This window comes from Nerophis ophidion, linkage group LG13, assembly GCF_033978795.1.
Source record: "Nerophis ophidion isolate RoL-2023_Sa linkage group LG13, RoL_Noph_v1.0, whole genome shotgun sequence".
NCBI lineage: Eukaryota > Metazoa > Chordata > Actinopteri > Syngnathiformes > Syngnathidae > Nerophis > Nerophis ophidion.
The window spans coordinates 31,073,877-31,088,876 of NC_084623.1; the positions used below are offsets into that span (position 1 = coordinate 31,073,877).

At 36.2% G+C, this 15,000-nt stretch overlaps 1 protein-coding gene across 4 annotated transcripts in view; it reads left to right on the plus strand.

Annotated features, from left to right (window-relative positions):
- The window catches only part of nf1a (neurofibromin 1a), a 165,439-nt gene that overhangs the window by 21,943 nt on the left and 128,496 nt on the right, over positions 1 to 15,000 (plus strand). For all 4 annotated transcript variants that reach the window (XM_061918765.1, XM_061918762.1, XM_061918764.1 and 1 more), the window contains 5 exons: positions 4,561 to 4,704; positions 9,280 to 9,363; positions 11,845 to 12,035; positions 12,351 to 12,457; positions 12,545 to 12,612. In XM_061918765.1, coding sequence (XP_061774749.1) covers positions 4,702 to 4,704; positions 9,280 to 9,363; positions 11,845 to 12,035; positions 12,351 to 12,457; positions 12,545 to 12,612 — 453 coding nt within the window. In that variant the 5' untranslated portion in view covers positions 4,561 to 4,701. The remainder of the gene's footprint in view (positions 1 to 4,560; positions 4,705 to 9,279; positions 9,364 to 11,844; positions 12,036 to 12,350; positions 12,458 to 12,544; positions 12,613 to 15,000) is intronic.

Consider the following 15,000-nt stretch of genomic DNA (forward strand, 5'->3'; position numbering starts at 1 on the left):
AAAAAATTTTTTCTTTTGTATAATTTTTTTTAATGAAATAACTGACGTTTATGACAACCTTTTTCCAAAACACAATATAAAATTTGAGGTGTAACAGGATAATTCATACATTTATCATTTTTTTTTCAAAAGATTACATAAAAGTAGGACCCCAAAAATTAACTTTGGGACCCCATTTTTTTGACTTGACGGGGTCCCTGGCCCCCCATTTTGAAAATTCGCAGCGCCAACACTGCTTTCAAATAATACTCAGTTCTGTAAGAAAACAAGATATAACAACGGGACAGCACAGGTACTATCAGCTCAGTATTAAAAAAAGAAAAGAATAGACTTCATCTTAAAATAAATGAACATTTATTATCGCATGAACACACACAATGGTACTGAAAAGTAGTACTGTTGAGTACTGGTATTGATTCCCAGGTATTTATAACTGTTATTGTATCACTTTTTATATGTGAACGATACCCATCGCTAAACACGGATCATTCAACTTATATTTTTTGGGTGAATGGTAGAAGTCACAACATTCTGAACAAAGTATATTTTATACATAAAAGAATACAACATGTAAGGTAAACTCATCTCCTAATGGGGGTACAGGACAAGCTAGTGTGCATTGTTTATTTCAATTAATAGTTCCTACTCAATAATTATTAGTTGTATTGGAAAATAAACCATGCATGTCATTAAAGATTTAAGTTTGCTGTTTTTAGACTTCAGTAGTCTTTGTGCCAGTTGTTAGCTCCCACTGATTGTTATGGATTTTAGTTGGGTTTATCCGGATTACCGCAGTTAGGATAAAGTAGAGTTACTTCTACGCCTGGTTATTGCTACCCAGATTACCAAATAAATCCTTGCGCTATATTTACTCTACATCTTGATAAAACAGCATTTTCTATGTATGTGAACATGTTTGGTTTTTGTGTTAATAAGTCTTAAAGGGGGAACTGGACTTTAAAAAATTGTTTTGCCAAGCACAGAGTTTTTTTGTTAATGCATTCTAAATAGTAAATAAATGCGATCAAAAGTCTGCTTTTAATGGAGCCAATGGGAGTCGCTCTATTCTGCCTGTAAATTGCTCCACAAAACATCAAAACACCCATCAACGTTTTATATATACACTGCAAGTTTATACAGTCGTGGTCTAAAGTTTACATACACTTGTGAAGGACATAATGTCATGGCTGTCTTGAGTTTCCAATAACATATAAAATCCAGAGCTGGAAGACCCTCCTGCCTCATTAAGATCTCCCGTTTGGGAACACTTTGGCTGCACGATACAACAATGGAGGACGGAGGTTTGCCGAGATTGTTCAGCAGCTGCTTCTGACACATGTCAAACATGTGTTGCACCTTTCTTGCTTCCGGCTCCCAAACCGTAGTCGAGGAGCGCAGGGGAGACGCTCCTCCAGGGCTGATGTATTCCCTGGGGGAAACACCTTTCACTCTATCCTGCAGTGGGTCTCCACAGCTCTGGACTCCAGGGTAAATGAAGAGTCCGGCGATTAGTCTCTCCTATTGCTATTGTAGTATTTTTTCAGCTATAGTTACATCAATCAGTAATGTAGCAGCCTAGTTTTGAATGACATAGTCAAGATATAACGTTTACATAATAAAAATCAACTACAGGCTTCCCAAATGCTGTAATAAATTAAGCATGATGAGTTGACTTGAAACTGTTTAATGTTGCACTTTTTATATGTGAAGAAAAGTTTTGTCATTTTATTTAATCTGAGCAACAACTTGAGGCAGATAAATGTTGATTAACGTGGGCAGAATTATTGTAGTGTTCTCAATGTTAAAAGGATAAAGCAGTTGTTTACAAATTTGGCAAATAAATAACCGAAAAATGTATATTTTGTTGTTTTCTTACTGTACCGAAAATGAACCGAACCTTGACCTCTAAACCGAGGTACGTACCAAACCGAAATGTTTGTGTACCGTTACACCCCTAATACTGTATATACACATGCATATGTGTATATATGTATATGTATATATAGGGCTGGGCGATGTATCGATATACACGATAGATCGCGGGTTTGTCTCTGTGCAATTATAGAAAATGACTATATCGCAATATTTGAGTATACGTTCTCACGCAGTTGCTTTTAGCTGCGGGCTTTTCTCACTCTTTCCTGTCTCTCCTTTTCACAGACAAGCAGGCGCACAAACTTAGACACGTCACATACTGTCACGTCATACGTATATGCCCTCGCCCAGCAGAGAGGTAGCAGACTGGGTAACGTTACCTGTGATGCTAACGTAGCCGTACGAGTGATAATACGAGAGAAAAAAAGTGTGGATCTGGTAACAAATGAACGAAGACTTAATTCCTAATAAAACAGCAGGGGGTCCATCGTCTGGCGGTGGTTAGGCTTCAATTGGGAATATGTCGAACAGACAACCGTAATTTGTCAAGTGTGGGGCAAAAGCGTTGCTATAAAAAGTAGCATTACTGCTAATATGTAGCATCGTTTGAAAAGTCACTCGCTAGAGAATAAAGGGAATTTCATAACGTCCGGAGTAACCTACCACATAGTGAAGGACAAATACTATTTGATTTCCTATAATGCAGCTCTTTTTTTTTTGACACTTAAAATCTCTCTGACAATGTTGCACATTTTGTGTTTTGGAAATGACAAGAATGTTTGTGCCATTGCTTAATAACTTTAATAAATACACTTTTGGTCAATTGACTTAGTTGTGATTTCCCTCTCTGCATGAAAGTTTAAAAGTAGCATATATGAATGCAGTATGAAGAAGAATGTTTTAATGTATACACATACAATCATCATACTGCTGTGATTATATGCATTAAGTGTTCATTGAAGGCCAAGGCAAAATATCGTAATATATATCGTATATCGCGATATGGCCTAAAAATATCGAGATATTAAAAAAGGTCATATTGCCCAGCCCTATGTGTGTGTGTATACATATATATATATATATATATATATATATATATATATTTTGGGGGCGGCATGGCGTAGTGGGTAGAGCGGCCGTGCCAGAAACCTGAGGGTTGCAGGTTCGCTTCCCACCTATTGACATCCAAAAAAATCGCTGCCGTTGTGTCCTTGGGCAGGACACTTCACCCTTTGCCCCCGGTGCCGCTCACACTGGTGAATGAACGGTGAATGAATGATTGGTGGTGGTCGGAGGGGCCATAGGCGCAAACTGGCAGCCACGCTTCCGTCAGTCTACCCCAGGGCAGCTGTGGCTACTGATGTAGCTTACCACCACCAGGTGTGAATGAATGATGGGTTCCCACTTCACTGTGAGCGCTTTGAGTATATAACAATAGAAAAGCGCGATATAAATTTAATCCATTATTATTATTATATGTATATGTAAGTATGTATATGCATACATATGTATGTATGCATGTATGTATAAAAAAAAAAAAAAAAAATATATATATATATATATATATATATATAATATATATGTGTGTGTGTATATGTATATATGTATGTGTAAATATATGTATGTATATATATATGATAGATAATATTAATATTGTTATTACTAAGTATTGTAAAGCTGGAATTGGGTTGGTTTCTTATTTAAATGGATTAACATTCTGTGATTTCTGTCAACAAAATAAAAAAACAAAACATTTTTAACAATTTTTCAGGCCAACACTGCACGTACAAGTCGTATGTCAACAGCCAAGAGTAGCTTTTGCAACCTGTAACCTGTTTTCAAAAGGTTTTGTTATAATTTATTTACCAAATAATATCTTACAGGAATTGCCTTGAATCAAGAATCGATTCTGAATTTAATCGTCATCCTATTTTTATTGAATTTTTTTTTAACATTAAAAACAAAAACAAATGGATTTAGCCAGAAAGTATTTAATTTGCGCACATTATGTCCAGCCTCTGGCGGCCCACATAAAAAGAAGCGGCAGGCCACATTGTCCTCTTCTATTCAGCGGTCCTTAAAAACACCCTCGTAAAAGCACTTCCGCCTCGTAATCCTCGATCACGTAGGCTAAGAACTTGTATGTTCAATTTGCACAATTGAATAGCTTATTTGCTCAGACAGCAATATGTTCATATAAGTTTATCAAAGTGCAGTTATTAGTCTTGGTTTTTCCGCAAATTTTTATTTAAAATGGTAATAATATTAACCATCGGGTTTTTTCCTGCCGTTATCAGTAGAACTGTTTGTTAGATACTTAAGAAAGGGATTAAACCAGTATTCGATAGAACAATTTTCTTTTAAATAATTTTTTTTTCCTTTTTAAACACTTTCATAAATACTTGATTAAGATTTAAAATTAATTAATGATGCAGCCTTACTGCAACGGATCAAAATATTTCATTATTCATTATTTCATTAATAGATATTATTGCTGGATGCACCTGGTGGCTGTGACTAAATTCAGGAGCTGGTTGTGTGCGTTTCACATTAAATTGGACCAGTTTTCTGAAATAACCTGTTTGATGTGCAAATCCAAAAGCTGGTTGCAAAATATGTTAAAATCTCTAACATTAAAACTGTTTTTGATTTGAATGTTTCTGTCTTTCCTGTCTTTTCCTGTAGCTTCCAATCAAAGTTGGGCACCAGAACACTCACACGAAAATCAGCACGGAGCACAACAAAGAATGTCTGATCAACATCTCAAAATACAAGTTTTCACTCGTCATTAGCGGCCTCACTTCCATCCTTAAAAATGTCAATAACATGGTAAGTGTTACTTTATTTATGCTGCAGCCTGATTGGCAGTAATTGTATTTTTGCTCTACTCTATCTGCACTCAACATTTTATGCTTGCTATGCTAAAACGGGATAAGATGTGGGTTGAATATTCAGGTGTCCAGTGTTGCCTACTCATCAGTCAGAAAAGTACAAATAGGCTGTCCGAGGGTGATGTCAACACCTATGAGAAAATAGCACATAGGACAAGTATTCAACAGTATACAATTGGTTTCGTTTGGCAACAAACTGTATGTCGGTCGACCAACTCAGAATTGGGTTTCACTGTGTTCTTATTATTACTAAAAATTGTGCGTTTAAGTCAACATCGGTAAACTTGGCTGACGGCTTTTGTCTCCTTACATTTTTCTAGTACAAATAGGTGGTTTATGGTGACATGTTTTGTAGTATTTTTTAATTTAAAGCTAGGCAGGTTGAAAAGGCAACAGCAACTAGTTAAGTGCTGTCCAAAATTTTTGACTGGGGGGGCTAAAAAAAAATTGGCCGCAGGCCGAAAGCGGACTACATGCAAAGTAACCGTGCGTGTGCGCGTGTTAACATATTATAATGAATCATTTTTATAGTTTAATATTAAGAGTATGTGAAAGTTCAACTTCTACCTCGTTTACTTCTGTGACAAGCTCTTTAAAGATTTGTAATCAATCAGAAATACAGTTGCAAGAAAAAGTATGTGAACGCTTTGGGATTACTTGGATTTGTGCATAAATTGGTCATAAAATGTGTTTTGATCTTCATCAAAGCCACAACAATAAACAAACGGTCTGCTTGAACTAATACCGCACAAAAAAGTATAGGTTTTCATCTTTTTATTGAACACAACATGTAAACATTCACAGGGCAGGGTGGAGAATTGTTCCCTATTCCTCATTTATCAAAGATTCAAATCTTTCTAACTTCCAAATATTCAGTTTATTCTGAGCACCTAGCGCTTTCTTCACTCGGTGCTAGCATTTATTTGTTAAGTGTTAGTTAGCTGTCAACCAACTGCCATTCAACTCATGTTAAATGCATACATGGAATAAAGGGATTTTCCTTTGCACTTTAAGCATTATTGTTGTCCCGCGACCAACATTTTGGTACTGGTGCCAAAACATATATCGATATGTTTCGATACTTTTCAAAATAAAGGGTACCACAAATTTTTTTATTATTGGTTTCACTTTAACAGAAAATCCTACGATATATTAAACATAGGTTTATTATTGCACTCAAAAAAAAGAAAAAAATTAAAAGTCGTCAAACACATTGGGGTTTTCTTAAAGAGCTCCAAGAACAATTTACATATGTGAATATCACACATAGCCTGCCATAATCTAGGATTAAGATAGAATAGAAAGCTTGATTGCCATTGTATTGAATGCGTCATGATTTATGGTTGCTACACTTGGTCTTTGCTTTAAAGCAAATACAATAATTAGTAAATACCCCCAAAAAAATTCTAGGTAAAACACACATTGTTAAAGATAAAAAGATAAAAAAACAAATTCTGGGAATTTGTTCAAGAATTCAGTCATTTCACTTGCAATAGTTTAGGCTACATGGGTGGTTTTGACTGCGCTAATATTTGGCAACAAGCCAACCAGCTGTGTGCAGGTCTACAAACCTTTATGTACATAACAGGAGAGCTAGTGAATGTCATTACCTGTCGCTCTTTAAAATCTTTGTGCAGATCTTAGACTTAGACTTCCTTTTTATTTTCATTCAAATTTCAACTTTACAGTACAGATAAGAACAACATTTCGTTGCATTAGCTCATGGTAGTGCAGGATTAAAAAATCCATAAGGTGCAGATATAAATAAATATATTACTGCACAGATAAATATATTGCACCGTTGCATATGCATCCACGTTTATCGTTGATCTGGATGTTTATTTAAATGTTTACCTAAGTGCCGCCGCCCAGGTACCCACAGGTACCGTTGCTGAGGAGAGGTTTGGTGGGCGGGAAGGGTCTACCGTGCATTACGGACAGCGTCCCCCCGCCACATTCGCCTTAGCGCACAGCTGACGTTCCAGCATCGTAGCTTCAGCGTCTGCCGTGGGTGAGCGGAGGCTCCTTTTTATTAACCAGTGGTAACGCAAGCCGGTAAAAAGATTAGGGCTGCAACTAAGGATTAATTTGATAATTGATTAATCTGTCGATTATTACTTCGATTAATCGATTACTAATCGGATAAAAAGGACAAACAACATTTTTATCCTTTCCAATACTTTATTTAATTAAAAAAAACCGCATACTGGCACCATGTCCTTTCGACTTGCCAAACATAACAATAACAAGACAAGTGTTAGAAAAAATGTTTTTTTTTTTTTTATAAAGTGCACAATTGTCATGCACAATAGCAATGATTTTGCTTGCGGGAATTTAAAACCTGCCTACTACTTATTCCAAGCATTCTGCAATGTTAGATGCTGAATGTTTTTCCTCTAGTGGCATGGTCGTAAGGCAGATTGACTTCATGTTCCATTCGTCTCCAATGTAGTGGCATGTATTGCCGAGGTAGGTTTCCGTGGCTACACTTGTCCACACATCAGTGGTCAGAACTATTTTGCTCTGGGTGGCTTTAATGTCAGTTTACACAGCTTGAAATGTCTGCTCATACTTCCTCTCCATCAGTTTGGTTAAATGGGTCCTCGATGGAAGAGTGTAACCAGGGTTGAGGACGTAAATAATTTTTCTGAAACCGGCATCCTTCACCATTGATAGTCGCCTCATGTCAATTAGCAACATATTCAGGATAGCATTAGTCATTGCAGCCGCTTGCTTTGGTGTGCACACCTTCCTTTGTACTAAGTCGCTAATACTGGCTTGTTTCTTTCTGAAATGATTGAAACCACATCATGAACGTACACAGTAGCAACATTTACATGTAACTCAATACATACTTAGTTGATTTATTTAATAATTTCTGATGTAAAAGGCACATTTTTTCATATCATGGTCACTGCTGCCTAGTTTTTCTTGTTATATTGTTATTTTTACTGTTATAGTTTTATTCTTATGTTTCCTTTTTATTTTTATTCTTTTTGTAATATATATATATATATATATATTTTATTTAAACCCCCGTTATTTACTTTTTAAATTTGATGTCAATTCTGTACGCTGTTGCTGGAATTTAAATGTTCCTGAGGAAACTCCCTAAGGGAATCAATAAAAGTACTATCTATCTATCTATCTATCTATCTATCTATCTATCTATCTATCTATCTATCTATCTATCTATCTATCTATCTATCTATCTATCTATCTATCTATCTATCTATCTATCTATCTATCTAATTACACTACCACATTAAAAAAAGCTAAATGAAATAAATGGACATTGGGGATGCAGCATACAACAATAGTAACACAGAAATGTAACTCATCAGATCAGAACTGGGTCAGATATTGTACACGTTTCTGTTGTGAATAATAAAGGATTAATTTTAGGCTGCCTCTGAATAATATAATGAAATATTCCAGCACCTTCATAACGTTTATATTACTAAAGCGTCACTCAAATATTATATAGCTTTATTGGGTCGGGCTACATTGATCCATTATGAAACCAACCTAAGATATTTCTGTCCGTTTATTACCTTAAAAAAATCTCCTCGTTAACAACATATTAAAAACACACAAAGACGGACACAACGGATCAATGTAAAGTTACGTACCATGAGTTCTCCTCATCCATGGCTCTTCAGGTGCTGCCGAAGCAATGTTGTCCTTCGTGCCACGTATGCGAGGTCCATGCTGCTCGTTTTGCAGGAAATGTTGTCTTTGAAGTCTTTAAAGTAAAGTCTTCCGACACTTTTGACGACTTAGGTCGTACACTTTTATAACCTCGAAATGTTTCTCCGCTGAACTATCCGTACTGTTTACCTCCGCCATTTTTCGAATGTTTCCACAAAAAATACTGCGTGGTCACGTGAGCTGCACATGACACATCATTGGCTGGCTCACTGATACCTCATGAGACGCTGTTTTGTACTGTTTTTGTACTTATTTTGATTATTGTTTTTCAGCTGTTTGTAAATGTTGCAGTTTATAAATAAAGGTTTAGGAGGGGAAACAAATAAAATACCTCCGCGCATTGCATACATCCAACGAATCGATGACTAAATTAATCGCCAACTATTTTTATAATCGATTTTAATCGATTTAATCGATTAGTTGTTGCAGCCCTAAAAAAGATTCAACAATACAGCCGCTGCAGTGCTCACTGCTAAAGCAAACAAATACAGTGAAACCCTCGCTGATGTCACACGTCGCTTGGCAACAGACACTGCCTTTTAAAGGTAAACACATGCACGCACATGCTGCTGTCATATGAAACTTCTCTCAACTGCATATGACATTTTAAGTAATTTTTTTAAGTCACACATTAATTATTTTCCCGGGTAATTATTTACATGTAGTAAAAAATACTGTGACTTAGGTTTTTCTTTCTGCTTTTCTGCGATTAGGTGAAGTTATTTAAAATGTTGATTTCATACTGAAAAGAGGTTGAGATCCACTGCTCTAATTACTGACTGCTTTTGTCTCCATAACGTAGCGTATATTTGGGGAAGCATCTGAGAAAAACCTCTACCTCTCACAGCTCATCATCCTGGACACATTGGAGAAGTGCCTGGCTGGGGTGAGTTCTTTGTTTCTTTTTTTTGTCTTTTATTTTGCCTGTTAGTTTATGGATATAATCCAAACAACACCACCAACATGGACAATTTAATAATATACATATAGTATTTCATCATAAGTGGCCATCAAAAGTCTTAAATGGAACTATATACAGTATACTCACGCACGCACGCACACGCACGCACACACACACACACACACACACACACACACACACACACACACACACACACACACACACACACACACACACACACACACACACACACACACACACACACACACTCACACACTTATACAAACCCCCGTTTCTATAGGAGTTGGGAAATTGTGTTAGATGTAAATATAAACGGAATACAATAATTTTCAAATCCTTTTCAACCCATATTCAGTTGAATGCACTACAAAGACAAGATATTTGATGTACAAACTCATAAACTTTATTTTTTTTTTGCAAATAATAATTATCTTAGAAATTCATGGCTGCAACACGTGTCAAAGTAGTTGGGAAAGGGCATGTTCACCACTGTGTTACATCACCTTTTCTTTTAACAACACTCAAACGTTTGGGAACTGAGGAGACACATTTTTTAAGCTTTTCAGGTGGAAGTCTTTCCCATTCTTGCTTGATGTACAGCTTAAGTTGTTCAACAGTCCGGGGTCTCTGTTGTTGTATTTTAGGCTTAAAAATGTTCAGTGGGAGACAGGTCTGGACTACAGGCAGGCCAGTGTAGTACCCAGGCTCTTTTACTATGAAGCCACGCTGTTGTAACATGTGGTGTGGCATTGTCTTGCTGAAATAAGCAGGGGCGTCCATGATAACGTTGCTTAAATGGCAATATATGTTGTTCCTAAACTTGTATGTACCTTTCAGCATTAATTGTGCCTTCGCAGATGTGTAAGTTACTCATGCCTTGGGCATTAATACACCCCCATACCATCACAGATGCTGCCTTTTGAACTTTGCGCCTATAACAATCCGAACGGTTCTTTTCCTCTTTGTTCCTGAGGACACAAATGTCCATAGTTTCCAAAAACAATTTTAAATGTGGAATTGTCGGACCACAGAACAGTTTGCCACTTTGCATCAGTCCATCTTAGATGATCTCGGGCCCAGAGAAGCCGGCGGCGTTTCTGGATGTTGTTGATAAATGGCTTTTGCTGTGCATAGTAGAGCTTTAACTTGCACTTACAGATGTAGCAACAAACTTTATTTAGTGACAGTGGTTTTCTGAAGTCTTCTTGAGTCCATGTGGTAATATCCTTCAGAGATTGACGTCGGTTTTTGATACAGTGCCGTCTGAGGGATCGAAGGTCACAGTCATTCAGTGTTGGTTTCCGGCCATGCCGCTTACGTGGAGTGATTTCTCCAGATTCTTTGAAACCTTTGATGATATTATGGACTGTAGATGTTGAAATCCCTAAATTTCTTGCAATTGCACATTGAGAAACGTTGTTCTTAAACTGTTTGACTTTTTGCTCACGCAGTTGTGGACGAAGGGGTGCACATTTTTTGGGAAGCTGTTTTTATACCCAATCATGGCACCCACCTGTTCCCAATTAGCCTGCACACCTGTGGGATGTCCCAAATAAGTGTTTGATGAGCATTCCTCAACTTTATCAGTATTTCTTGCCACTTTTCCCAACTTCTTTGTCACGTGTTGCCGACATCAAATTTCAAAGTTAATAATTATTTGCAAAAAAAGAAATGTTTATTAGTTTGAAAATCAAATATGTTGTCTTTGTAGCATATTCAACTGAATATGGGTTGAAAATGATTTGCAAATCATTGTATTCTGTTTATATTTACATCTAACACAATTTCCGAACTCATATGGAAATGGCGTTTGTATATATATATGTATCTATATACATATATACTGTGTATATATATATATATATATATATATATATGTCTTTATACGCATATTATTGTAGCAAAATTATTTTTATAAGCGTATCTCAATCCGTGCATGTGTAATCCAATTCACATGTCAGTAGGGATGGGAATTAAAAATATTTTTCCGGTTCTGATTCCACTTTCAATTCTGCTTAACGATTCGGTTGCTTCATGGTTCTCTAATTGATTCTTATTTGGAAAGAAAGGGGGGGAAAAAGGTGAAAGAGGAAAAAAAAAGGTGGTTCGCCTCAAATTTGTTTAGTTTAGAGGTAACATGACTTTAACAATCATACGTGATGTCACGTGTTTCATAGACGAAAATATACAACTTGTTTGAAAATAAATGACAAATAAATAAATATTCTTCTTTAGAATTTAACCAGGTAAATTATGTGGACATTACACAATGTAACATGTATTACCTTGTGATATTAACCTAGCAAATTTATAGTGAGATATGTAAAACTTGTATTTGTTATAATTTTGATGATTAAGTTTTAGTTTTTGAAAACTACACAATTCCTCAAAACTCCTTTCTTGTGAGGGCTTGAGTCACATCTGACATTTGTCTCTTTTCCATAGCAATCCAAGGACAGCTTGCGCCTGGATGAGACCATGCTGGTCAAACAGCTTTTGCCTGAGATCTGCCATTTTATCCACACTTACCGAGAAGGCCATCAGCATGTAACTGAACTCCGAACCTCTGCCTCAGCTGTTCTTTTCTCTCTTAGCTGCAACAACTTCAACGCAGTTTTCAGCCGCATTTCCACCAGGTACCTATGCTTGATTAATTACTCGCACTCTCGTCAGACAATGCTCCATTTGAGGCGGTTCCTGAATCATTTTGACCATTTATTGAATATTAACCTGTTTTAATGAAGGATAACACATAACACAGGATGGCCGGGTAGTTTTAAGGGGAGATAATGTTGTTAGATAAATACTGCTAATCAGGACTAAAGTCAGAAACAGGCTTCACTACGGTTTGTTATTACTGCTACTGAGTGTTCATGTAAAATTACACATTTTATCATTGTATACAGAAAGGTGCAAAATGTTTATTTTTTTTAAAACTTATGTTTCCACAGGCTCCAGGAGCTGACAGTGTGCTTGGAGGACAATGTGGACGTTCATGATATCGAGCTGATGCAGTACATAAATGTGGACTCCTTCAAGCTGAAAAAGCTACTACAAGGTTATACTAAAGGGAATGAAAGATCTACGCGACTAAGCTCCTGGTTGCATTATATTTGGTTAAATGTGCTTTATATTTGTTTTTTAGAAACTGTTCTCAAATTTAAAGCGCTTAAAAAGCCTGCGCAACTGGCAGTCATCAACAGTTTAGAGAAGGTAAGTATATTTTTTACGGTAGGATATTGTTAATAAATTATTCAATAGTGGTGCTTAAGCCGTTCTTTTGAAACTGTGACAAAAAGAAAACATACACATTTTGTTAAAAATATGTATTTTTATTTTTGTGACTTGCAAGTAAAACAGAATAGTAATTAAAATAAAACAAAAAAACACAATTATTTGGGATTCTCCGATCGATGGCCCGATTTCCGTGAATAAGTATGTGATCGACCAATGCCGGTTAATGCCTTTCAATATTGATCACAAAGGCTGATCCCCTCTGCCTGACACTACTTATTTGACCGCTGACGGTAGGGGCTAGTAGTTAACTTTGAATCTCCAAACACAATGCGGTAAAAATTTTAATATTCCTTCACCGGGGCAAATAAACAGCATTTCTTACAAGTATTATTATCGGTCAAGGACGAGGCTAAGCAAGCAGACAAATATATATATACAGTACTAGTTGCCAAACGAGCTTGAAACAGCATACGAAATACTGTAAGTGCTTAGTAAATGATGAGACGTCGAGATGGAACTGTGATACATCAGAAAGAGACCAGCTATGAACAGGAAATTAACAAGACAATTGTTGACAATTGCGAAAGCAGAGGGCGGATCGATCCATACTGTTTATCAGTATGGTTGATACGCAGATAAGTATCAGTGTATAGGCAATACTAGAGAGATTAGTTTTTTCACAAAAACATTGTAGTTTTTCTTAATGTTTACAAATTCAGGTTGAATGTCTCAGGAGGACTTAAAGGGCAAAACAAATATTTAAAAGAGTAATAAATAACACATTTTGATTTCGTTTAGTTACTGTGTATTGTTAAATTAGTTTTGCTCAAACAATTGTATGTAACAGAAAAGAATAAGGAAATAGTTTGATATTGTGCTGATATTTTTGCACTGTCTATAGCGCTCACCATAAATAAAGTATTTACAGCTAAATGGTAAATGTTTTTTTTTTTACCTGAATAGCACTTTTCTACCTTAAAGTTACTACTCAAAGCGCCTTGACACTATTTCCACATTTACCTACTGATGATGCAGCATGAGTTCAAGGATATTTTGACATGGTCACAGAGGGACTCAAAATCAAACCAGCAACCTTCAGGTTGGGAGAGAATCACTCGACCACCTGAGCCATGCTGGCCAGCTAATACATGTGATCACTATCAGTCGATCTCACTCTTGGATAGTCTGTATTGGAACTGGCAACATAAAGCCCTGATCAGAACACCCTACAAAATTATAACTAAAGTAATGGATTTAGCAAAAGTACGTACAATTCACAACACATTGTTATAACTATCACAGCGAAACCAGCAGCAATACAGAGAACAGAAAATTTGAAAAGGATACACAATATTTTAATTGCACAATCTGAATGCATGCTATTTAGGTGCATACATTCTGATACAATTTGAGCAGAAATTAATAATTGATTCACAATTTGCTTGTCAAGCCTACATGCAAAACTTGTGTAATGAGAAATGTTGGTTACTTGCACAATGTATCCTTCAAGCACTTTTGAGGTGAGGAATTTGCGAACTCGGTTAGTTCAAATAATTTCAGCTTAAACATTTACTGCACAACTAAAGTACAAAAACTTTCATTAAGCGTAACACTGTCATGACAGTTGGCAGAAAATTTACCAAATTTTTGCCTGGTTTCAGTCATTGATTTAACGGCAAAACGAGTCACCAATATCTTACTTAGTTTTTCAGTGTGGCTACTACCATTTATGTCCGCACTGTTATGTAATGTTAAATTTTTCAATTCAAGTGTACTTGTTCGCACTTTTGAGAAAAAAAATAATTGCAATTTTGCTGCCAAAAATTGCAGTAGCCATTTGATTAGGTGTTTTTACATTTTATTCATTAAGTGCATAAAACTTCTAAAATGATGCATGAAAGAAGTCATGTTACTTTTAAACTGGCAGTCATCGTGTTCTTGTCCCAAGTTGCCACACAGAACAAAATGCAATAATCTACTTTTAAAAATATTGATTTATGTTTATGTGTACAATGCTGATGTTTACTTACATCATGATCATCTACCCGTTTTGAACTAAGCTGACAGGTATCAAAATTGTGTCACCGGAGAAGTTCCTTCAGCCATTTTATAGTGTCATCATAAAAACTTTTGCTGATAATACACTGTTTATTATACAATGCAAGTGGCGTTTGTTATTAGCATACTGACTGCGTGCGCTGTAGCCAATGCAAATTTGCTTTTTCTTGCAACCACCTTTGATTGGCAAGGCTCAACAAGTCTGTTTTAAAGACTGGGGAGGAAAACAAATGAAAAACCTCAGCCTCTCGCTGTTAGATTATTCCAGAAATTAAAACTTCAATGTTGATTCGATGTCAATTAATC